Source organism: Phoca vitulina, unplaced genomic scaffold (genome assembly GCF_004348235.1).
Source record: "Phoca vitulina isolate PV1807 unplaced genomic scaffold, GSC_HSeal_1.0 scaffold6, whole genome shotgun sequence".
Taxonomy (NCBI): Eukaryota; Metazoa; Chordata; class Mammalia; order Carnivora; family Phocidae; genus Phoca; species Phoca vitulina.
In genome coordinates, this window is record NW_022589709.1 from 32,386,778 (window position 1) to 32,413,185 (window position 26,408).

At 37.8% G+C, this 26,408-nt stretch overlaps 1 protein-coding gene across 3 annotated transcripts in view; it reads left to right on the forward strand.

Moving 5' to 3' along the window:
- Nucleotides 1–1,256: 1,256 nt before the first annotated feature.
- Nucleotides 1,257–26,408, forward strand: part of CHD1 (chromodomain helicase DNA binding protein 1) — a 74,137-nt gene continuing 48,985 nt past the window's right edge. The window contains exons 1-2 of one of the 3 annotated variants that reach the window (XM_032403936.1): nt 1,257–1,765; nt 3,890–4,085. In XM_032403936.1, the coding sequence (XP_032259827.1) occupies nt 4,033–4,085 (53 nt within the window). In that variant the 5' untranslated portion in view covers nt 1,257–1,765; nt 3,890–4,032. Of the gene's footprint in view, nt 1,766–3,609; nt 4,086–26,408 lie in introns of those variants that run through there. The other 2 variants (XM_032403938.1, XM_032403937.1) reach the window with 2 other exon arrangements.

Genomic DNA, 26,408 nt, shown 5'->3' on the forward strand with positions numbered 1-26,408 from the left:
TTCCATACAATGAACACATATTTGGAATTATGTTTTGAGATCTTTTTGAAGGCTTTAAACCAAACTGTTTCAACAGCTAGTGGACTAAAACATGAGTATTTCCCACAGACGAAAAGAATTATTTTGGGAATGCAGGTACCACATTCAAACCCATTGGGCTTGGAAGGTGGGCCTTTGCACCAAATCCAATCACTGGCGAATAGGATTAGAGTTTTATCATTAACCTCGGGTGAGTCAAGACTGACCAATGGATTGGAAAAAAAAAAAAGTATGAAAGAATTTTGATTTAAAAAATGCTTTCAAAAAGAGTGAAGCAGGACACCACCGTGCTTGAAAGGTGTTTCCTTCCACACTTGTAAAGGGTTGTAACTTAGGCCCGCAGTTACAGTTATGAAAGAAACCGTCAACTAAATTGCAGCAGGTTAAACCGACACAGTTACTAACGTCCCGGAGTTGCTTTTCTGTTGCGAGTCGGCACCGCACCCTCCACCCCGCCCTCCAGGAAGGGACTTAGAAAGGTAGTAAAAGCTTTTTACTGAACCAGGCAAGGGCTCCCCACAAATGAATCAATCACAGGAGGACAACTCGGTCTCTATTTTTCTCCGTCTCCTCAGGAGCCCCGCCCTTTCGGGGCATGAGACCCCCGAGAGAGCCCGTGTCACAGGTGGCCTAAGCGTAGAAGGCGGCGGGAGGTGACCACAGTTGCCCAACAGTTGGGTTCCCAGGCTGCCTGGTGTGACGCACAGCCCCCTCCCCACCCCTCCGGACAGGCGCTCAGACTGGGCCGAGGGAGCTATGGTTCCAGGCCTGGACAACCAGACTCCACGCAAGACCCTGCTCCCTCGGCTTATCCAACTTGGCCCTCCCGCGGCACTCCGAGCCCCAACGTAGTTTTTAGCGTTTCCCCACCCTCCTGCTTCCCCCGTAGCTTCTCAGTCTCTCCGCCGCGACGTCCTTGCGTAATCGTTCCGAGTGACAGTAGCGTCCATACCCGCACGGAGCGAGCCTGCAGCTCCCACTTCCCGGAATTCAATTCCCGGCCACTAAGAGAGGGCGCCCGAGCAAGGACCAGCGGCCCACGGCCGTGGCCAGAGTCCGGCGGCCTCCGCGCGGCCAGCGTGCGCGCTCCCATCCATGCGCGTGCGCGCATTCACTCTTCGCCCTCCTCAGCACCAATAGCTTTCCTTCTACACCCCACGACTCCACAACGTAGCCCCTCCCACCGCCGGCGCGCCAGCCGGAGGTGTTCGGCGTGCGCGCGCTCGTTCGCCCGCCGGCCCGCCTCGCGCCCAGTGGGGAAGGGGAGTGAGCAGAGGAGCTTACGTCGCGCGGGAGGCGGAGGCGACGGCGACCTCGGTGGTGGCGGCGGCGGAGGCGGCTACGACGGAGACGGTTGCGCTCGCTCTCTCGGCGTCATGGCGGCTGCCGGGAGCCGATAAGCGGCGGGAGCGGGAGCGCGCGCGTGGCCGCGGCGACGACGACGGCTCGTTACTTCTCGCTTTTGCTGCCTTCGCCGTTGGTGCTTCAATAATGAATTGATTGTTGGATCCGCTCCGCAGGGGATCGCGCGTTGGTGCCGCGGCCCGGGGCTTCCCCTTCCCCTCTGCGTCCTTCCCCTTCCCCCTCCTTCTCACGGACTCCTGCTTACCCCGAGACGCCCGGAGCCCGAGGACTCACTCGGCGGCAGAGACCGCGGGCCCGGGCGCGGGGGAGGCCGCCGACCCGAGTCGGCTCCCTCCGCCCCGCGAAGCCTGCACGCCCGCCGGTAAGAAAGGGGGCGGCGGGCGGGTCAGGATGTGGCGGGGAGGACGGGAGCCGGCCAGGCGGAGGGCGGGGGCGGCGCGGTGCCCGGGCGGCGGCCCAGCGGCCGAGCGCCGGGCGAAGGCCGGGGCGGCTCTGTGAAGGCCGGCAGGGGCTGACGGGCTTGGTGCACAGGGGGCGTGTGAGTGGCGAGCGCAGGCCGGCGCCGAGGAGCGCATCCTCGCGCCGGACGGGCGGGCAGCTGGGCAGTCGAGCCCGGGCCTCCTCGGCTTGGGGCTGGCGGGGCCGCGAGGGGAGAGCGGTGAGGGGAGAGCGGCGAGCACTTGCCGGGTGCTTTGGTCCCGCCGCGACCCGGACTCCCAGCACGTGGGGAGCGGCGGGGAGGGGGAGGGGGCGGCGGCCCGGGCGAGCCCGGGAGGGCGCGGGGCGGGTCTGCGGGAAGTTTGAGGCGGGAAGAGAGACCCGGGGACCGGGATGAAGGCCCGGAGAGGGACGGGGTTGGAGGGGGGGTTGGTGAGCGTCTGGTTGGGAGGCTGATTGGAGCCAAGCTGCAAAGTACGGATGAGGGAGGAGGAAGGTTTCCAGCCTCCTTTCGAGTACCGCTTTGAAAACTTAGCAGGAGCGAAGCAACTGTTAAAAGACGGGCGCAGAAAAGGAAGATTCAAAGAGGTATAGCGACTTAGGGAAGAGTCATTGTTAAGACGCGTGAAAGGCAGGAGAGAGCTGCGTGCGCCTGGAGCTTCAGAACTTACGGTTGTGAGAAGGGTTTCAGAAAGAGGACTTACTCGGAGAAGGAAGATGAGGGGGGAAAAGGAAGTTACAGTGTACGGAGAAAGCCATTTTGAGGGGCGAAAAGGAGTGAAAAGGAAAGAACGGAAAGAGTTGTGAACTTTCTCGGTGAAGAGAGACTTTGGGTAAGAGAGGCAGTTTGTTAGAGTACCTGGATTTTTAAGACATCATTGTTTAATAGTAAAGCTCTTTGATTAGTTGGAATTAATATTTAACGTTGAGACTAAATGTTGCGTGGAATAGTTACTTTTTGGATGACCATTTCTTGGAAAGAGTCTACTGGACTGTAGTCTCGAGAATTAAAATAACCGATCAAGATGCAGAGTTTAATATGATTGGGTTGGCAACAGCGTATTCCCCCCCTCTTTTTTGTGGAGTGGAAATAATCGTAGGAGTAAATTCTCTTTGCTGAGGTCGGCGGACAGCTCTGCTCTCAGTCGCCTGTCTCGGTACTTTCTGGCTGGGGAAGGATCTGACGTCTCCTTCCCCCGCTTCTTCCTCTCCCTCCCCTGCCAGAGATCTCCTTTGTTTATTCGTGGATGGCTCGTAGGTGACTCTCCAGTGTTGGGCTGAAATCTTGAAAGGTGGAAATGCTGTGTCTTGGCTCATGATTTCTACCCCAAGCCCATGTCTTAATTAATCCTCCTGTATATTCTATTACGTTTTTTTTTTTTTAATGGAACCTCTGCAAGTCCGAACTGGATAAATACTATTTAAATTTTATCACTCCACTCTCGGTTTACCTGCGAAAGAATACATTTGTTTTGACCTATACATTTTTCGCTGAAATTGTATGATACACTTTTATTCTGTTCTCATGTGAGCATTTTCAAAACTTTCCCTCACTCAGTTACATGAAGTTCTGGGTAATAGGAATTAGTGCTTGATTAAAGGTAATGTTTTTTTCCCCTTCATTTGTTTGACCAAGTTTCTAATAAGACTTCTTTTTCTGTTCTTGATATATATATATATATATATATATATATATATATATATATATATATATATATATTACATACTACCACTTTGCTTTAGTTATCTGTTTCTGTATAATGCGTATATATGTGTATTGCTACACGGTTGCAGTCAGTTTAAAAGTTTTATCACTCCACAAATATTTTAATTTCTTCTGTCAAAAATAAGCAGTAGTGCTAAATTCTAGTAAGTAGTCAGGAATGTAGTTAATAGAAGCCTAAGTATTTTGAGTGAAAGACTGCTAACCCTTCCTTACCATCTCTAATTTAATTGGCCTAGGTAGATTTGTATGAGTTCTAAATAGACTTAACTCATCTTTTCCTGGATAGGAAATTTTCTTACTTTCTCAATATATTTTCTTTAGGTGAATCAAAAAGGGCCCAGGAAGCCTGTGAATGTTGGAGAAAATTCATCTGTGAATTTTCGATGTTTAAGGAGTTCGTATTTGTATTCATCTTTTAAACTGGGAAGATTTATATTTTATTTTAAAACTTCTTGATATTTACAATGAATGGACACAGTGATGAAGAAAGTGTTAGAAACAGTAGTGGAGAATCAAGGTAAGCACTTTATTATCAAGTATTTATTATGAAGAGAATGTAAAACTTGAATGACTCTTTAGTTTTCTTAGTAGGTGGCAGAGTTTTCAGATCAGATTCTTCCTCTTAGTTATCCAAACAGTAATAAAAAGTTTCTGATACATGAAGTTTTATTGGTAATACAGGTTTTATTTTTTCCATTGAGATACACAAAGATGAATTTAAATATGGAAAGTTTAGGTGACTTAAATCTCTTTGGAGGTTTATATTGTTTGGGTCAGTTATTGAAACTAAAGCAAGTAAAAAGAGACCTTTAAATTGCTTTGACTGTTAGTTCACTCTCCAAATAAAGGCAATAAGGAGTTCTTTACTCACCTTTTTCTAGCATTTTGTCTTCTATCCCTTTCCTGTCCAGTATAGTAGCCACTAGCCACATGTGGCTATTTAAACTATTTAAAATTACAAAATATTCAAAATGCAATTAGTCACACTTGACGCATTTCGAGCGCTGAAAGCCATATGTGATTAATGGCTACCATGATGTGTAGCACAGATAGAAAACATTTCTATCATTGCAAAAGTTCTTTTGGACAACGCTGATCTGGACATTTGTTAAAATATTGCTGCAACCCTTTTTTTCCCCCCAATTTTCTTTTTAAATTTGAGTTTTAATTATATATGAATGAGTTACTTGGGCCATGTCTTTGCAAAGAAGATAGAGTTAATGGGAATAAGCCATATTAAGCTGTTTTATTGTGTAAGAAACCTCTTTAAATACAAAGACTCTTTAAATTCTTCTCTAACCCCCAAATTTTGAGTTACCTGCACATTGATGGAATCCATGTCGTTACATATAGACTTATCAGTAGAGATCAGGAATGTGAGCATCAGAGTCAGACTGACTGATTACTTTTTCCAGTTCTACTTTTTATTAGTTGTGTAAATTAGGGCAAATTACTTTACCTCTGAGGTTTTGTCTTTTTCACTTGGAGAACATGAATTACAGTGTTATTTGTCTTATTTAAAGTTGGGAATAGTGAGGTGTTATGTGGAAAGGGCTTAAAATAGTTCCTGATATAATAAGCACTCACTATTTGCTTATTATAATTAGCATCATGTTTTATGTACCATAGGATACTACATAACTGGAACATTAATTACAGTGGTAGAGAAATGTGATGGACAAGAAACAGGAAAGTTTTGGCAGTTGGGAGGGTTTCAGAAAAAATGTTGGATAGAGAAGGAAGCAGTGTTATAAGTATTTGACTTGAAACTTGGTATTTTCTGGTCATGCTAGGTGTACTTTATCAGCTTTCACAGGCAGACTGTTTGGATAACAAGAACACAGAGAGAGAAAGGAGCAATTATGAAAAGCAGCATTATTTAGTTGAACAGGTATTGGTCTAAACATTACAAAACCTGAGTTGACACTCTGCTTTAACTAGTTCTTTGAATGATCGTCTCAACTTTAAAAAAAGAATTAAACTGAATGGTTTTGAAGTTTCATCCCACCACTTAATTTACAAAGTATAATAAGGTTTCAGACAATAGAGTTCAAGAATCAACAGAGTTGAGAGGCTAAATTGGAAGAGTTGAATCTCATATTTGATTCAAATCTCTACAGGTATATTGACTATATAAGTGATTAGAAGAGTCTCATTGTTCACATTCTTTTGTTAGTGAGCAATGAAATGGTTAATAGGTAGAAATATCTAGAGGAAACACAGGAACTAAACTACTCACAAAATAGGAAATAAGACTCTTGAGAGTAAATCCTCTAGTTGAGTGTTCAGAGAGGTCATGTGCTGTTACATTCTGAGCCCTTACTTGTTCCAATGATGTTTTATGTATTTTGCTGCCGTATCTAAAGGGGAGTAATAAGATAGATTTGGTAGTATAAGTGAAAAAAGTTAAACCCTGTGAAATCAGATTTACTTAAATCTTTTACAGTGCATATTTATGAAATAATTGCAAATCATATTCCCTAATTATTGTGAGTTATTATTTCTACTATACAGGTTTTACGTGCTTCTGAGAAGTGTGGTTGTCAAGTTATCTTGTTCTTGCAACTGCCTTGGTGTTTATCAGAAGGAGGGAGACCTGCTTCTCGTCTACTTTCATTTTCTTCCTTACTGCTGTTATGCTGTCCTTTTCCTTTGCTCTACTGTTATTGTTACCAACCCTCAGCCACCATTTTCCCCAGCACCCCGCCCCCCCAAAAAGCTTTCATACCAAGGCAGTACAGAGAAAGGAGATTGTGCTTAAGGACATGAACTTATAGGTAGGGGGATTTTCTTGCCAAAAAAACCCACTTCTAGTAACTATGAATATTAATATAGAGTGAAGAGAGGAGAGATATGCTCTGCTTTTAAAATTGATAATATATTGTAAATAGTTTTTAAAGTAAAACTTGATTTTTATTGGGTAGAATTTTTAAATGGATTTTTGCTTTAGATTTTCTTCCTTTGTGGAAATTCCATTATGAAATGAAATAAAATCAAGTAAGAAGTCATTTGACATTTTTGGTTGGTATAATTAGCTTTATACTAAAAAATGTTCTTTGATTCTTTCCATGTGGAAAGTTGTCTATGACCATTGAGTGAAAGGAGGAAGAATACACAGGAAGATGTCTCTTTAGCTATGCTATAACTGACAATTTTGAAACTTATTTACTAAGAAATGTGGGTCAGGATGCACCTGCACATCAGTTTAAACTCAGCACAAAGTTTATTATATAACTGAAGTTAAGCTTTCTAAAGATGCTTTTGGAAGATTTTAAAATACTGATTCCCGGCTGTGGATTTGAGAAAAAACAAAAAAATCAAGTTTTCCAAATCCTGGTTAGACTTTTTATTTTAAAGTTCTCTTGAATGATGATTTAATCCAGGAATAGATTTGTGGATGAAGACCAGAAATACATAGTCACATTTGCTAATTTTTGGGTGATTAGTACATGCTTAATGTTCAGAACAATTTCTCTCCTTGCCTGCAGATTAAATTTTTAATCTAAAATTGTACATGTAAATTTGATAATTTATTTGAGTCACTTTAATTAGTATCTACATATGATGCTCTTGAAAAATTTTTACAGAGTGAGGGAAATTGTTTGTGATGTGCTACAATGGTCTTAACCATTTATAGTTAGTATGTGGCTGGCAGTTGAGCTTTATTAACCTGATTCTTAGAATTCTTTTGTTTCATTATTGCTTTTCATAGTGTTAACAATGCTTGATTTAATATGTTTAATATATGTTTTAAATATATATGTGTGTAAATTTTATATTTATTTAGAACTCTGTGTCACACAAATTTCCTTGGTTTATAGAGAATATTTTTGTTAATGTTACATACTTCAAAAATCTTTGGATCTGAACTTTTAAAGTGTTCCGTGTTAAGTAATGAGTAGGAAATATGATCAGTGGAAATGTTCTAAATGAAAATCTCCTTTTATAGAAATTCAGCATCTTTAAAAGGCTTTGAGAAGTCTAGTCTAAAGGACCTGTTAAATTTAAGGAACACCAAGTCAAAGTTAATTTGAACACAGGCCATGTTTCTTTACCATGTATTTATTTGTTAATGTCTTGTTGAAAACTACTATGGTACACCAATTTTGGCAATTTTGTGTTTATGTACACAACACATACCAGAAAGATTTGTTGTCATCCAAATCATTTTTTTTCACTAAGTAAATTTGAATAATTTTTAAAGGCAATACCAGTTAAAATGGTATTTTCTAAGCTTACTTTGCAGTTATCTCAGAGTTTTAAAGTCAATTCATTCTTAAATTTCAAACGTTTGTGCTAAGAAACATTTTAAGAAAGGCAGGAAAACATGAAATCATAAAGTCAGAATAGCTAGAAATCATTGAGTTAAGGAAACTGGTTTTTTAAATTCTTCCATGATGTCATTATTTGCGGGAAGTATGGCTCTTTTACGTCATTTTCTGTTAATCCCTGTTTTTCAGCTCTATATGTACTTTTTTCATTTATTCCTATTAGTTTTTTCTTTCCTCAAATATCCTATACACGATCCTAGATGATCTGAGATTAAGTACCATTTCTTAACATTTTGAAAATTGAATAAACTGTTAAGCAGGAGCTTTAGTAATAGGTTACTCTCTCTCCAAATGCGATTTACTGAATTAAAATTTTCATAGTATTTCCTAGGATTGTGATTAATCTAGATTACCTTAGAGTGTTTAGACTTCCAACTGGTAAGGATAAGAGAATTGTATATGATTTGACTTTCAAATACATTACTTTTATCTACATAGGCATGAGATAATGTGGATGCAAATGTTAATGGGTAATTGCCCCTTTTTTATACTGCTTAAGTAGTTCCTTATTTAAGATCTTGGTGACTGGTTACATCTGGTATGGTTCTATATTTAAAAATAAAGAGTATTTCTTTGCAGGGAAGAGATAAAGAATAAATAGAAAAAACTATCTTTCTTACAGAAAATTTTAAAAAATGTATAAGTAGAAAAGTTAAAGCTGCAGTTGTGGTTCTTGGAGCTTGTTGGAAATGTACAGCCTTGGGCCCCACCCCAATCCCTCTGAATTAAAATCTTGATTTAACAAGATTTCCAAGTGATTTGTGTTCATGTTAAATTCCTGTGTGTGTGTGTGTATATATCTACACACACACACACAGGGGGAGCTATTTGCCTGGAGTCATTCAGCACCTTGCCACTTTTTTGTTGTTGTTACTGATATTGTTATTTTTTTTCCTGGGAACCCCCAAAGGATGGTGTCATGGCCCATGCCAGCAAGAGATTGAGTACATTTCATTTCTCTTGAAATGATGATAATGTGGCATGCAGTGATTATTGAGCTCTTACTCTGACTGAACCAGACATGGTAAACAGAGTGCACAGAGTATTACATGAATTTATCATAGTTTATCCTCATAAAACTCCTGTGATGTATGCAGTATTATGATTCCTACTCTCCAGAAGGGGAAACTACTAACTGAATTCCACACTTTACTTGGATTTCATTGGTTTTTCTATTAATGCCACTTCTGTTCCAGGGTTCAATCTAGGGTACCATGTTGCATTTAGTTGTCAGCTCTCTGCAGTATCCTCTGGTCCGTGAAAGTTTCTGTCTTCCCTTGGTTTCCTTAGGTCTTGAAGTGCTGGCCAGGTAGCCTATAGAATATCCCCCAGCTGGAATTTATCTGATGTTTAGGATAAACTGGGGTTATCAGTTTTTGGAAAGAATATGACAGATGAAGTGCTCTTCTAGTCACATAAATGGAAAGGGTAATATCCACATGATATTACTGATATTAACCTTCATCACTTAGCCATTTTAAGTTACTGCTTTTTTCTTCTCATACTGTATTCTTTGGAAGCAAGTCACTATCTCTATCCCTCTTGCAAATGGTTGGGGGGAAGGTTGGAATTAAGTTCTGTCTCCTGCTAGGAGAGAGTATCTACATATATTAAGTGGAATTCCTCTGTAAAGAAGTCTTTTCTCCTCCATTTATTCAATCATTCATTTATATAAGCCTGGACTTACGTATATGAATTTTATACTTTGGGTTATAATCCAGTAAGTTATATATTTTGTTGCTCAAATTGTTTTAGCCTTGCCCATCAAGTGCTATCTTTCAAGTTGGCCTCTGTATCCTTTTTACATACTCCTCTATCTTTTTGCCCTAGAATCAGCCATTTCTCCAAAGAGCTCTGGATCCTTTTATTGGAAAAAAGGGTATTAGAAACCAAGGTTTGGGTGCTGGGTATGCTTGTTGCTACCCAGGTATCACCGCTTCTAGGTCCTCGCAGTGGAAAAAGCGGACAGAGCTAGGTAGAATATGCATATATACTAAACCAAGTATATCTACATATCTCTAGTTTTGGTATCTATTAGTATGCATATTAAGGTAGACATGAGTTCGTATTGATGTCTAATTCTGTACTACAGGATTCATCCTAACTTTCCTTTCTTGCTCCTTTATAACTTCAATGTCCTTCAGAGAGAAACTTGGCTCATACCATCCACCATCCCATCATGCACTTCAAGGTCAGATACAGGTAAAGGAGTTTTAGAATTTTTAGGCCATACTCCCAGAAGAAACAAATTTATCAACTAGAATACAATGTTTATGTACAGTATACAGTTCATATTATATTTAGCCTTACAGATTCTAGTCAAAACACTGTTTTCTAAAGTTACTAAATTTAGCTTCTTCCTCGCACCCTCTTCAGTGTGGTTGTCATAAATTTGTAATAAAGTTAGATTCATTTGGCACAGTTTGCATTTCATTCTGTGTTCCTCAGTCGCAGGTTGATCTTTTAAAGTTGCATGTATTACATTTTCTCTGTGATGTACAGTTTCATGTGTTTTGACAAATGCACAGAATCATTTATCCTCTATTCCATTACTGTGCAGAATGATTCCTTCACCCTAAAATTTCCCATCTTTGTCCCAGATCTGCTGAATCAGAATTTTCATTTTAACAAGATTCCCAGGAGATTTGTATGCATATTAAATTCATATGCATATAGGAGAAGCTGTTCACCTGGAATCATTCAATATCTTGCCATGTTAATGAAGAAAGATTATTATAATTTAGAGCAATAGCTAGGTTTTAACACACCCATCAGGTTAAGTAAGTATACTCAAATTCATGGAACCATATAGGTAAACAAATGAGGTGAAAGAAAATGGAATTGGGCAAAGTACTGGAGTAATGTAATGGGCTATATGGAAAGTTTTCATGGAGCTCTTTAATTTTTATAACCTTAATGGTAAGAAATGATTTAGTTTGGAAAGAAAGGAAGAACAAATAGTATATATTCAGAAGTAGGATGGAGAGGAAGGTTTTTACAGAGTCATAGGCCCCCAATAAAGGAGTGCAAGTTCCCTAATAAAGAATGTGGTGGAGATGCTGGCTTTGCAGTTCTTTAGTCTGATGTTTATTCAGTGTTATGCTGAAGTTATTGTATGGTTTAGTCCCAAGTGAAGGAAGGAGTTTAAAAAGGGAAGGATACCTGAATAAATGCAGTATGTGTTGAGAGAATAATACTCATATAAATGGACTGGTCAGAACCACTGGTTTAAAGAGATACTCTAGAAATTTATTGTACCAGATTCAAGTTCTTACATATGAATGGCTGAGAAAATTGCTGTTTATAGTTAAGGGTATCTTATCTGTCATTGTGATATGAGGTGACTGCTTAGTCAAAAGTCAACTTTAAGTAAATGTTAAACTGCATTTGAGAGTTCTTTGCTGTGGATAGATTGATATGTAAGTTATCATTGAGAATAAAGTACAGAGACATGGTAAGTTCTGGCTAAACAGTACTGGCTTCTGGCATCCATTGTCTATACAGCACAAAAATAGTGGCAGCTCTTAATGAAAACCATTCATGTTATCTATTTCACAACTCTCATTGCTGCTTTCAGAAGTACAGTTCTCTGTCTTCAGATACTTAATTTAGATAATTGAGCAACTACTTTGTGGTAGATTGTATGAGATATTAAAATTGGAGATTCTCCTATGAGGCTTATAGTGAAGAAACTGAATTTAAGTATTTGTAGTATCAAGTGGTTATAGTTAATACAAAGAGGTAATAGCGTGCAGCCATTCAAAGGTGGGAGCCAGAGAAGTTTGGTCATATGGCAGATAGTTTCTCTATCAAGCCCAGTGTCAGAATGAGGTTTGTTGTTGTTTTTAAAAGAAATGTGTAAAACCCTGGTGATCTTAGATTTTCTACATGTTAAAAGTTCTGATAATGTGGCTTTTATGATGGTGAGGTATTTTGACAGGCTTAAGCAAAAAGCAGATTAACTTTTATACTCAGGAAAATGCTGTTAGATGGCAGTAAATACTGTGCTGAAGAGCTGTTAGTGTGAAGCAATGGGGCCATTGGACAAGAGTGGAGTTACAGTCTAAATTCCTTGAAAGGAGAATATTCTTTTTGTGCTTGAAGTAGATTGTAGTATGATTATTGCCATTTGATGCAACTACTACAGTATTCCCATTTCTCATTGAGTAAATCTTGCATTTATAAAAGGAGGATGTTTGATCTGAAAGGAAGTTTTTTTTTAAAGATTTTATTTATTTGACAGAGAGAGAGATAGTGAGAGCAGGAACACAAGCCGGGGAAGTGGGAGAGGAAGAAGCAGGCTTCCCGCCGAGCAGGGAGCCCAAGGGATCCCAGCACCCTGGGATCATGACCCCAGTTGAAGGCAGACGCTTAACGACTGAGCCACCCAGGCACCCCTGAAAGGAAATTTTATAAGAAAAGAATTACAGTTGTATATGAGTACGAAAAATGTAAATAATCTCTTTATTCCAGTTTTAGCCTGTATTTTATACCAAAGGATTGACCTAATGTTCAGTAACTTATCTCAGTCATATTATACTACATTGATGATTTCACCTCTTTTTTTTTTTAATCGAACTGCTCACGGTAATTGGAGGTGGTTGTTATGTGCAGCACCTCCTATGTGTATCTGCAGACTGATGAAATACCAAATTACAAATAATTTTATTAGAAAGTAAAGCATATAGTGCTGGGAACTTAGTTGTTTTGCAACAGTATTCATTAAAATAATAAAAAGCATATACATACTCCAAAAATCTTTTTTAAAACAAATTAATCAAATGGATAATATCTTTAAAATTGAGCTTTTAAATATAGACATTTATTATTAGTGTTAACTTAAAAGTTGTGGATGATAATTTCAAGCATATGCGTAAGTAGTGACAGTAGTAAAATGAACCCTCATGTAGACATCATCTAGCTTCACATTTTATCTCATGGCCAATCTAGTTTAATCTCTAAATCCACCCACTCAATTATTTTGAAGATTATTTTGAAATACAATTTTTTTTTTTTTTTAAGATTTTTATTTATTTATTTGTCAGAGAGAGCGAGCAAGTGAGCACAAGCAGGGGGAGCGGCAGGTAGATCCGGCAGAGGAGAAGCAGGCTCTCTGCTGAGCAAGGAGCCTGATGCGGGACTCGATCCAAGGACCCTGGGATCATGACCTGGGTGGAAGGCAGACGCTTAACTGACTGAGCCACCCAGGCGTCCCTGAAATACAGTTTCTACATAGATTAGACTTCTGCATGATAGATAATACTAATGGGGAAAACAAATGTTACCGGTTAAGCTTTGTCTGCTTGTTTACAATTACAAATTACAGAAATAGAGAAGCACCTGGGTGGCTCAGACAGTTAAACGTCTGACTCTGGATTTCGGCTCAGGTCGTGCTCTCAGGATTGTGAGATCGAGCCCAGTGTTGGGCTCCTCGCTGGGCGCGGTGCCTGCTTAAGATTCTCTCTCTCCCTCTCCCTTTGCCCCTCTCCCCATCTCTCTTTCTCTCTCCTTTTCTCCCTCCCTCTCCTCTCTCCTCCCCATCTAAAAATAACCCAAAATTACAAAATTAGAGATTTGTATTATTAATATTATAACAAATTTTATATGTATTTTATGAAACTGTTTAGTGACTTGCAAATGTATATATAGTAGCCTTTATTTCTCATCTGATTCTCTGAATGTTTACTAGAGAAACTTTTGAGTTTACTTTCTACCTCATATTCAACATGTCTAAACCCAAACAGTCATCTTTAAAATTAAGTCATGCTAAATGTGACTCTTTCTAGCATCTATTTCTAGCAGTTTTATTCTCATTTAGACAGTTGGAGGCTTTAAGGTGGTAGAAGCATACTGTACTTTGAGTTTATAGTAGCATTTTGATTTGGATTGGTAACTTAGAATGCTAAAAGGAACTGTTGGGTTCCTATTTTGTGCCTCACATAGCAATGGCATTAGTTGGTTTTCAGAACCATACAGATGGATAGATACATTCCAGATTTTCTCAAACCTTTGATATTTATTTGATGTCTTATAATAAAAGATAAGGCGGATAACAGATTTTAAAATATTTTTTAGAGATATATTTGAGAGAGAGAGCATGAGTGGGGGGGGAGCAGTAGGCAGAGGGAGAAGCAGACTTCTTGGTGAGCAAGGAGCCCAACATGGGGCTCCATCCCAGGAACTTGGGATCATAACCTGAGCCAAAGGCAGACAATTAACCGACTGAGCCACCCAGGTGCCCCAACAGATTTTAATACGATGTAATTTTATAGAATTTAAAGGTAGTCCGATCTTAGTTATCATCTAGCTGAACTCTTCTCATTTTTTAAATGACTACTCTAGGGTAATACATTTTAAATAGTAAGTTGCAGTATGTTAAAGGATTAGGGTCAGTTTTTTTTTTTTTTTTTTTTTTTTTTTACTGAAAGAGAATAGTGTAAACTAGAATAGAAAGTACAGGGTTCCTTTTGTAGAGTACTAGTTCATCAAACTTTTATGCCTATGTGTGCATGTGCGTGCATGTGTATACTGCATCATGATATGAAATGTATTATATAAGTCATAGTCCAAAAAGTTTGAAAGCCAGTGCCTTTGGCCACTAATTCATTTTTTTAGTTTTAAGTATTTTCTCAATACCTACAAATTTCCATATTGTTTCTCTAGTCCTGTTGAAGTGAATGATGGTCTATAAAAACAACTAAAATGAAGTCCCTGACATATTGAATTCCAGGATGTAGTTAGAAGAGAGATACATGGGGGCACCTGGGTGGCTTACTTGGTTAAGCCTCTGCCTTCGACTCAGGCCCCGCGTCTGCCTCCCTGCTCAGCGGGGAGTCTGCTTCTCCCTCTCCTGCCTGCTGCTCCCCCTGCTTGTGCTCTTTCTGTGTCAGATGAATAAACAAAATCTTTAAAAAAAGAAATACATGTATACAAATAATTAAATATTTATATTTAAATATTTAAATATTATAATTAAAATATTGTGAAGGCATTACTAATAACATATGAGCAAAATATTGTGAACATGTGGGTTGGAACAGTGATGTGCCTGGAGAAATTGGAGAAGGTTACATAAAGAATGTGATAATTTTAAATAATGTTTTATCTGTTCTTTCAGAGAAGAATCATTCTCCAGAGTGAAAAGTATGGGGAATACTACCAATACTGATCTCTAAAATCACTCCCTCCATAAAGCCATTTCCCTCATCTCTAGTTCTTTAATCAGGAATCAGTCCATTTTTGTATCTTTGATTCTCATGTTTTACTTTTTCCCATGGTATTTTGTCTCTGCTAGAAATTCTTGCTCAATATTTGTTTGTTGAAGAGATGAGCCAATGAATTCACATTATCCATGTACAGAACTTATTCTTTTAAAAATGTTTATTGCATAAACATTATTATAGTATATTAGAGAACCAGTTAAGGTATTCTATATGCTGGAAATCTCACAACACAGGGGCTCAAATAGTTACTTCTTTTTCATTCTCAGATAAGTGAGCGCTACCCCTTGAGGTTATTAAGGTACTGTGGCTAGTGAGACAGCTTTGCTAAACTTAATCTTAATACATGGCTTCTCTTGCCCTACTAGCCATTTTTCAGCCAGCAGGAAGAAAATGGGGAGGGGTAGGATTTAAGGCAAGCCACTTTGAGAGCTTGTTTGGAGGTTCTAGCAGGGGAGCGCAGCTACTCGTATACCCTTGACCGAAGAACGGTCCTCCTCTATCGGGGAAGGTCGTCCTCTTCGACCGAGCGCGCAGCTTCGGGAGGGACGCACATGGAGCGGTGAGGGAGGAAGGGGACACCCGCCTAGCCAGCCAGATCAGCCGAATCAACCCTGGCGATCAGTGGGGTGACAGATGTCGCAGCCAGATCGCCCTCACATCCTAAGGCAAGCCACTTTATTAAGGCTGTGATGTAAAAATCCCATACCATTTCTAGCCATATCCCTTTGGCTGGAACCTGTTTACATGGCCACATGTAGCTAAAAGCTGGGCATATACCAGTGAAACCTGGAGGACAGTTAATATACTACTAAAGGGCAAACAAAATGGATACTGGGTGAGTGGGGAGGAGCAAGTAGACAACATAAACATATGGCACAAATAGAAATGTTATTTTAAAATAAATCACTCCTATCATACAAGAAATTCATGGCTTTCATTTTCTGAATTTTCTTTCATTTCTTTATATGTATTCATAATTTGTACACTTTGGTTATCTTAGTATTGGTATTTGGTTTTGTAACTTATTCTTCCCTGAGCCTCAGTTTATTTATTATATGAAATTGAAAGGATTAAATGAGAACCCAGGATCTGGCACATAGCACCAATTAGTAATCATCATGTCTTCCCTATTTTTATTAAGGAATTTATATTGAAAATTTTAGTATATCTGTAGGTTTAACTCATAGGCATTTTACATATTTATATTTACAGTTATGACATTCCGAAGAACAGCTAAAGTAGTCCTTGAAGTAATGATTCTGATCTTGAACTCAGGAAAAAGACCCCCCCTTTTTTTATTTCTAATAGCTGTCAGTGTTGAATTCCTACAGTATATCAGACTGTATGCTTTACATCTCTTTTAATCTTCACAGTAATCCTTAAGTATGTTTATTGTTCCCATGTGGCAGAAACTTGAGGCTTGTCTAATGGGTGTACATATATAAATATAATTACAATGAGAAGAAGGAGCTAGAAAGCTAGGAAAAAATAAGTTAGGGTTGGTTGAACTTCAGAGCACTCATCAGGTTAGCTCTGAATTTTCCCCATAAGTATCTTTCAAAAATTCTTTCAGAATTCCCCTAAAGAAGTCCTTTTGAATGGTATTGACTCTTAAATAGTAATCAGAGGAGGGAACAAGGCATGAAGTGAGAATTTACTATAATATGTTTGTTCCTTAGAATAGTAAATACATTTCTTTGTTTATGTATTACTGTGTTTGTCAGGCATACAACCTTCTGTTAATATTTCTGTGGAAAATCATTTTACCTTTTATCAGTGTATCCTATAAGCTTTCCTCCCCTACCTTCTCAGAGTCTGCTATATTTAAATACTACTACCAGTTTAAAAAATTTTGAAAATGATAAAGTAGGGAAATGGTATATACCAGAAAGAAAATCTTGACGTCCTAGGGACAAAAGAAGAAAATAAATGAATACATTATTTAATGGACTTAAAATGAGAAATCATTGATGTAAACCTTTGATACAGGCAGTCTAATTTATATATAATGTTTGAAGACACAGTCTTCTTTTCTTCTTTACTGCTGTTGTTTTGAGAGGTTCTTTTTATTGCTCCTTGGTACTTCCACACCCACTCCAGTAACACTTTCTTTCTCCCCCCCCCCCCCCCCCCCATTCCAATAACACTTTCTTGGCTTTTTCAGTCTATTCCATCCCTTTATCAGGGCCAGTTTCTTCTTTTGCTGATCTGATGGTAAGGAAAGCAGCTGCTCATTGTTACCATTTTCTTAGAAGATCATTCACTATCTTATTCATTCTTCCTTTATGTGCTGTTGCAGACATAGTTTCCAATTTCTGTGATAAAGAAAGCAAAAAATACTTGAACATTTTTTTTCTTGTAATAAAGAAGAATCTTTGTTTATTCACTTGAGAATATTTTCTCATCTACCCATTATAGGTCTTGGTGTTTTCTTTAGTCTAAAGGATTGATTTGAGTGGAGAGAGGAGTGCAGAGCAAGGAAGTGTTGCTATTCTGTCATATGCGAGGCTGAGCTAACATAGACTCTCCTAAAGTAAAGTACTTCCTACCCACAAACACATGAAAATCCTAAAAAAAATTGGGAAAATGGGCAAAAAGTCAGTGTACTGCTAAACTTCAGAGAAAACCTTCATGTGCCAGAAACAAAAGGGACCTTGAAGTCAGCAGTAAGTAAGCTCCGAGCAAACATGGCAGTACAGGGGATATTTGGAGGGATACAGGGTCTCTGAACAGGAAGCTGAGGTTGGAATTGAACTTAAGTATTTGACTAGGGAATTAAGTCTCCTTAAAGTTGGGACCCCAGACGGCTTGCCTCCTCTGGAAAGAATCTAGAAAAACTTCCTATGTGTGCCTTCAAGGACACTTTTTGTTGTTAAAGATAAATTAGAATATAGTTATGAAGATATTTTGAAATCTCTGAAGAGCTATTAAATTCTGTCTAGAGTAAAATGAGAGAAAGGGCCATAAGAACCAAGCAGATAACATAAATGAATGAAGCTGTCTGGGTATAAGATACTTGTTTGGGAGAGGTGACTAGTGAAGATCATACAGAGATTTGGTGATTATATGCATCATTGTAAGGAACCAGTGCTACTTGGATATAGATAATCGTGACCATGTGGGGAATGGACCTAGTATTTAGTGTTCTAGATATTCTGATTCTTCAGAATTATTTTCCCCATAACAATTTTAAATTAGGTGACTTAGAGAAAGAAAAAAAACAAAAGAAGAAGAGTGGAGGTAAAGAAACCAGGAGGAAAGAACAAGAAAATTATGAAAGATGTAGGCTTAATGATATTTTTTAATAAAAAACAGAGAGGTGGTAGTTTTAACTGTTTATTAATTCACATGTTTTTAGAGTCAGAGTTCTAGAGCGTAGAGATAGATTTAAGTAATAACACTCCTATAATACAACTAGCTTATGTTAAACATGTACTAATAAGTGCCAGGCACCCTGCTAGGTATCTTAATGTAACCTGTGGAGATCTAGAAAAACTGAATTGGAGATGTGAAGGATGAATAGAGGAGGAGTACTAGTGAAGAGTACAGAAAAGTTGCAAAAATAGTACCAAGAAATTCTTTGTGTATCTTTTGCCCAGATTCACTAATTTTTAACTTTTTGCCTTTATATGTATATTATCTATATACATGATACATTTGTAATACATATTTACTTTTCCTGAGTTTTTTTAAGAGCATGTTACAAAAATGATGCCCCTTTAGGCATTGATACTTCAGTATATATTTTCTAAGAACAAAGGTACTCCTTTACAGAAGCCATGTATAGTTATTAAATTCAGGAAAATTTACATTGATATAATACTTTAATCTTTAGTCATTATTCCAGTTTAGCCAATCGTCCTAATCATTTTTCAGTACAGGGTCCAGTCTAAAATCACATACTGCATTTGGCTGTCATGTCTCTTTAATCTTCTTTAATCTGGAACACTTCCTCTTTGTTTTTATGACATTAGCATTTTGAAGATGATAGGCAAGTTATTTTACAGAATATATTTCTCAGTTTGGGCTTGTCTTATGTTCACTTATGATTAGATCTAAGTTATGCATTGCCTACCATATGCACCTCTGGCTGGAGTACTGTGTAAGTGGTGATACATCTTTCTCAGAGGTATATCTGGAGGCTCATGTTGTCTTCCTGTCCCTATTGATGATGATGTGATCATCAGGACAAGGTGGTATCTGGTTTTTCAACTAGTTTCAGATTTATCTGTTACACTAAAAAGCAATTTCTGAGAAGTTACCTTGAGACTGTGCAAATTTCTACTCATCAGACTCTCTCCTTAGATTTAGCATGTCTTGATGATTCTTGCCCAAATCAGTATTTTCTATGATGATTGCAAAATGGTAATTTTCTAACACTACTCTCCTGGTCACATTAATCATTTGGCATTCAGAGCCCTATCAGAGCCCTCCCCTGTCTTTCTGCCTGTCTACCTACCTACCTGCTTATCATCAGCATGGCCTCAAGGATTCCTGTTTTATTTACTGGGTAATAACCTTCTTATGGTCTGTTTTGATGCTCAGGTCAGATGTGGCCAATGAAAGCTTCCTCAGGTTGGCTCCTGTGTTCTGTTTTGGTTTTTTCTCCTGTTCTTTTGACATGCCCCCATTTTTACTTTTCCTTCCTTCCTTTCCAAGTATTTTGCTTTTTGGCATAGCAAGATAGTTTAGGTTCATCTTTTATTTTCCTGTTCCTAGAATCTGCCATTTCTTTTTTTTTTTTTAAGATTTTATTTATTTATTTGAGAGAGAGGGAGAAGCAGGCTCCCCGCTACGCAGAGAGCTTGATGTGGAGCTCCATCCTAGGACTCTGGGATCATTCCCTGAGCTGAAGGTAGACGCCTAACTGACTGAACCACCCAGGTACCCCTAGAATCTGCCATTTCTGAAAGGACTCTCAGTTCATGTAAGTGTGGAATAGTACATAGCTATCAGGATCTGGGTGCTATGTGATTATAAATTTAACACTTCAAAGCGGCTATTTTTACATTAGTTGATAAATAGCAAATCAGAAGATACGCTGCCATAAATACAAAAAGATATATGCAAAGGCCATCTTTTTGTATCACTGTGGTATCACATGAATGGAAGCAAAGCATGTTCATCATTGAGGGACAAGTTGAAACTGTGATGTATCTACAAAATGGAGTATGTGCAGTTGCATAAAGGAAGGGGGAACATATCTACTGCTGTGGGAATGATCTCCAGAATGCAATATATATAATATAAAATATGTAATAGTGTAAATATGTTAATGATTATGAAAGAGGAGATATAAACGTATATTCTTACTCATAATTTGCTTATATTGAAAAAAGGGAAAATAAATTTAAAACTTTAAAAAAAGTATAGGGGAAAGAGGACATAATGTAGAGGAGATAAGGATGCGTAGTGGATTTTGACTAACTTCTGTAAACTCAGGTTGGACCCAAGTAAATAATAAAGCAAGATTAAATCGAGATGAATAAAAAGCAGTCTCTAAAATGAAAAAAAAGCAAATGACCGTGAGGAAACCAAATTGGTGGCTATATAGAAATAAATTATTTCAGTTGACTTTAAAACAATAATTTGCTTCTAGTAGTATTCCTGAAGGACAAAAAGAATTGTAAAGAAATCTTGACATTTAGTAATCATATTGTTAATAATATAGGTATTATTTTGGAACTATTACATATAATCTAAGATAGGCAGTAATTTTGTTAATGTCATTTGGAACCAAAAAACTCAACCCAAGTGATATTATAAAATAGAAATAAAAACCCTGCAAACTTAAATTGGAAATGCTAGTATAAATTCTTAATGTATTGTCTCTAAAAGTATTTATCCTAGGTCATTCCATTAAAAACAGTCTTTTTTTTTTTTTAAGTTATTATTTATTTGTCAGAGAGAGCGCACGTGTGCACAAGAGGGGGAGTGGCAGGCAGAGGGAGAAGCAGGCTCCCCGCTGAGCAAGGAGTCTGATGTGGGACTCTATCCCAGGACCCTGGGATTATGACCTGAGCTGAAGGCAGACACTTAACCAACTGGGCCACCCAGGCGCCCCTAAAAACAAAATTAAAAACAGCGACCAATCCTGTACTTAGAGGCTCACTTAGTACTCAGATTGTAATTTAAATTCTAATCTAAACAGAAGCAGGGCTTTTTGATGAAATGTCTGAGTTACATTCTGAAACAAGAAATATACAAGATGAGCCTGGTTCTTCTTGTCAGACCAGAAGGTGAGGAAGCTATCAAAGACTGCTTGAGTTCTTGTCAAAAGGACTCAGGAACTGGGGCGCCTGGGTGGCTCAGTTGGTTAAGCGACTGTCTTCGGCTCAGGTCATGATCCTGGAGTCCCTGGATCGAGTCCCGCATCGGGCTCCCTGCTCGGCGGGGAGTCTGCTTCTCCCTCTGACCCTCCCCCCTCTCATGTGCTGTCTCTCTCACTCTCTCTCTCTCAAATAAATAAATAAAATCTTTAAAAAAAAAAAAAAAGGACTCAGGAACTAATAAAGGGTTTCCTGTTGGCTAAAGATGGGACAATTTGAACATCAACAATGATACAGTGGATTAAAATTCATCACATAATTCAAATCCATGAGTTCGTGAGACATAAAAATTATTGGCCGACTTTGAAAGGATGCATTTAACTTTCAAAACTGACAAATAAGGAAAAGAAATGAAAATGGCTTTCATGTATGAACTGTACCTTAAGGTTAACAAATATGAAAGTTTCTCATTATAAAAGTATTCCACCTATTAATGAAGAAATTATATAATGGGTAAATAAAGCAAGATACAGCACCATTTTACTGCCTCTAAATAAATAGGTGATAAAGCCATCATGATCAATGGCTGCTAAAAACATTAGATAGAGAGCTTACAGGGAACTGCAATGAAAAGATAAGGCTGAAAATGCCATAACTTAACCTTAACCTCACTCAAAAAGAGACAACCAAACTTAAGTTTCTTCTGATAGAAGTCCACAACAACTGAAAAAATAGTCTTGCTAAGAAAAGCTGAATTTTAATCTGAGTCTCTTGATGCAAGAATTTACAAGAACTATAAGGGCCAGAAAAATATGTTAATACCACAGGGTTACAGTAAGTGAAATCTGAAAAAGCAGAAAAAACTACCTAATTTCTTCCACAAAATAAATTGCAAGAGAAAACAAAGAGGAAAAGGGAACTGTCAAATTAATGAAGGAGACTTAGAGAAAAACAAATACCATATGATTTCACTCATATGTGGAATTTAAGAAAATAAATGAGCAAAGGATAAAAGGCAAACCAAGAAACAGAATTTTAACAGAGAACAAACTGATGGTTACCATAAGTGGGGTGGGTGTGGGGATCGGTTAAATAGGTGATGGGGATTAAGGAGTTGCACTTGTTGTGATGAGTACCTGGTGATGTTTGGAAGTGTTGAATCTCTATATTGTACACCTGAAACTAATATGCTGTATGTTAAGTAACTGGAATTTAAATAAATAAAATGAAAGAGACTTAAAAAAATATAATTCAAGGGCAGTATGTGAACCTTATTTGGATTCCTATTCAGTCAGTCCAGGAAACGAAATCGTGTGACTTAATGTTTAATTTCATATTAAAGTGATTTCATATTAAAATTCAGGAGTAAGTGGTATTTTAAAGATATGATACTGGTATTGTGGTATTTAAAAATAGTGTTGGTTTCTTTTTATTTGTAGTACTTAAGTATTTATGGATAAAATTTTAAAATGCCTGAGATTGTGTGTGTTTGGGAAGCTGGATTAGTTGAAACAAGATTGGTAAGAGTTGATAATTATAAGGTGGGTTTTTAGATATATGGTAATTCATTATATTGCTCTTTTGTTTATATTTGAAGTTGAATATAAAAACAAGCCTGAAAAGAGACTTTAATTTGAATTGCTATTTTATTTTTTAAATGTATTCCTATTTAATTTACCCTCAGAAAACAATTTACTTTTATCAAAGTGCCCATCAACTTATGGTGGGTTTTGTTTTGTAAATTGAGAAAAGTAAGGAAAAGAATACAGTGTTTCTTTATTGTTAATGTGCTAGTGGGATTTAATATAATTAATAAGGGTAACTCTTAAGTAATCTCTTAAGTAACTTTGTTGTATAGAAGATCATTGTTACTGGTTTTTACCTAAATAAATAAAATGTTAGTTGGAGCTCAGCAATATTTCTTGTAGGCAAATTATATTTGTGAATTTTATACAAGAATTTGAAGCCATATATATGTTTGTTTATATGTACATCCATCCACCCATCAAAGATGCTCTTCATTTGGTGTTCATTATACAAAGGACAACAAGTAAAAATCCCAACACTCTAGAAACATATAGTAGAATATGAAAGGTAGGATACCAAAAACACCAAAGAAAACAATACTACAGTGTTCATTACATAGTGTACTCATAGCCAAGATAGTGGTATGTAATAGTGTTTTGGAAGTGCTGAGGAAGGATACCTAATTTAAGGTTGGATTGAGAATAATGGAGTTAGGAGAGAGTTTTGGAGAAATGCCTCTGAGATGAGGCTCAAGTAGGAATTATATAGTGGGGGAAAAAAAGAGAAGTACTTAAGCAAAAGCAGGAAGTAGGAAGAGAAACTGGCTCTCAGAATTCTCAGTAGTTTGCCATTGCTAGAACTAAGGATTTAAGTGGGAAACTGGCTGGAAATAGGCTGGCAAAGACGAATTCCTGAATGCCCTCATAGGTGTTTGCACTTTGTTATAGAAACACTGAAGACTTATAAAAGAAAGTTAGACCATGCCCAGATTTTTATTCTGGAAAGAGCATTTACAGCAGTGGGCTGAATTAATAGGGAGGTTTTTCAACAATTTTAGCTCAAAATTTTATGTCTGAATATAGATTTTTTTTCCTGAACCTGTGTGTTTTTCCTAAAATTTTTAGGATTTTCTTTTTTAAAAAATTATGTAAAACATTTACATGTTTTGAATCTGAGGACTCATTTCAAACCTTGTTCCCTCTACTCTTCCCTCTATCCCTCCTTCTGTAGATAACCATTTTTTAAATTAATTGTTGGTTTATGCTGCCATTATTGCTATTTTAAAAATATAGGCAAGTTATGTGTATTTTTCCTTTATACAAAAGAGGCATACTATAAAGATTGTTTTGTATCTTGTTTTTTTTTGTTTTGTTTTGTTTTTTACTTAACTATATTCTGGAGATTGTTCTGTGGCAGTATGTAAAATATTTCTTATTTAATCTTGTATATTCTTAATCTTACTAAGAACAACTAAATAAAATACTTTATACTTCCAATACATAAGGTAAAGACATTCTATAATAGGTCTGTGCCATTAGAGTAATCTAGATTCAGACTGTTTGCTTTAATCTCCAGCCAGAACTACTACAACCTAAAGAATATGAAGGGAAAGATTCCTCCTTTCCCTTAGAGTTTTGATTTATTAACAAAGACTTTTGACTAGCCATTCATCTGGAATGACTAATCAAGACATAATCAAGAATACAGGGGTATGATAGCCCCCCAAATTCAGTCGTTCTTATCTACCTATTTTTCGAGTATCTATTAAGCATCCTCACCTGTGTAAAGTTCTGTGTTTAGGTACTCTGGAAAAAAATAAATGATATCCTCAAGAAGCTTACAAGCAATTTTCCTTTTCTATCAATCGCTCTTTTTTCTTGGTTGTATATGCAGTGCTCCCCATTCACCTAGATCAGTTATCTTAAAAATAGCACAGAACAACATTTATTGGTTGACATGACTGCCTCTCCATACCAGGTTAGAGGTTTTTTTTTTTTTTTTTAAAGATTTTTTTATTTTTTATTAGAGAGAGTACAAGCAGGGGGAGCGGCAGGCAGAGGGAGAGGGAGAAGCAGGCTCCCCGCTCAGCAGGGAGCCCAATGTGGGGCTCGATCCCAGGACTCCGGGATCATGACCTGAGCCGAAGGCAGACGCTTAACCGTCTGAGCCACCCAGGCGCCCCAGGTTAGAGGTTTTTTAATGGTAAGGATTTTGTATGCTCTTGGTCTTGCCCAGTACCTAATACACAATACTGTCAGTGAAGTTTATTGAGTAAATGAAAGTGGATTAAAGGAGAAATAAAATTGTATGTCAGGAAAAATATCTTCTCTTAATATTCTTGCTGAAATTTCTCTGAAGGAACCGAAGTGAAATATGGTTAAGTGGGGTTTGTTTATTACGAGGCACTGTGCTGTTTTTGGATCTCTGAACCATGTGACCAACAGTTAAAAATTGCGGCAAAAGTGATTGAGGGGTGCCTGGGTGGCTCATTTGGCTTTTGACTCTTGATTTTGGCTCAGGTCATGATCTCAGGGGCAAGAGATTGAGCCCCCACTTGGGCTCCGCATTCAGCAGGGAGTCTGCTTAAAGATTTTCTTTCCCTTTTCCTCTGTTTCTCCTGTCACTTGCATGCACGTACTCTTTCTCTCTCTCTCTCTCTCTCTAAAATAAATAAATCTTTTAGAAAAGTGATCTTGATAGCATAGACTTTAAAAGGCAAATTTTTGCTGTTTCTGTGAATATTCTACTCGACTTTAAAAATATACATATGTTTGCATTTTAAGCATTTTAATTTATATCTAACTTTTGGAATCAGAAGTCTTCTTTCAAACTTTTATGTCTGTGTTTCCTTGTGAATACTAAACTTGCTCTAGAAAAGGAGAAATTTTATAAATGAATTACTTTTAATAGTGCAGTCTATTTCCTTAGAGTAATACCTCCATCTGGTGGTATTTCTGAAAATTACAGCAGAGGACATGAAGCTTGAGTTTAGCTGTGTGTACATAAACTGCATTAACTGTTGTTTGTCATAAAGCTAAGTGAAATTACATCAAAAGCTGAGTCAAATGTGTGTATAAAGAATTTAATGCCCCAGTTTTCAACAATTCAGATGTAAACACTATGTGAACAAATGACCTTGGGAATAATAGTAATTTACATAATCACCTGTTTAGGCCAGACCATTTCTAGGCTACTTTGGACTGAAAATTAGTAATGGGAGAAAAGGTGGTTTCTCAATGAACTGGTAATTGCTTTCACATGTGATATACAGAGGTTAGGAAGGATTGTGAGAATTTACTATTATTTCAGATTTATTACTGTGGAACCGTGATAGATTCAGTGATACTCTCAGCGAAGCTATTAGTAAATTGTGTGGGCTCAATCCCTAGGACCCCGGGATCATGACCTGAGCTAAAGGCAAACGCTTAACCAACTGAGCCACCCAGGCACCCCTTTTCATAGCTTAATTTTAATAAATCACTTTTCCCAG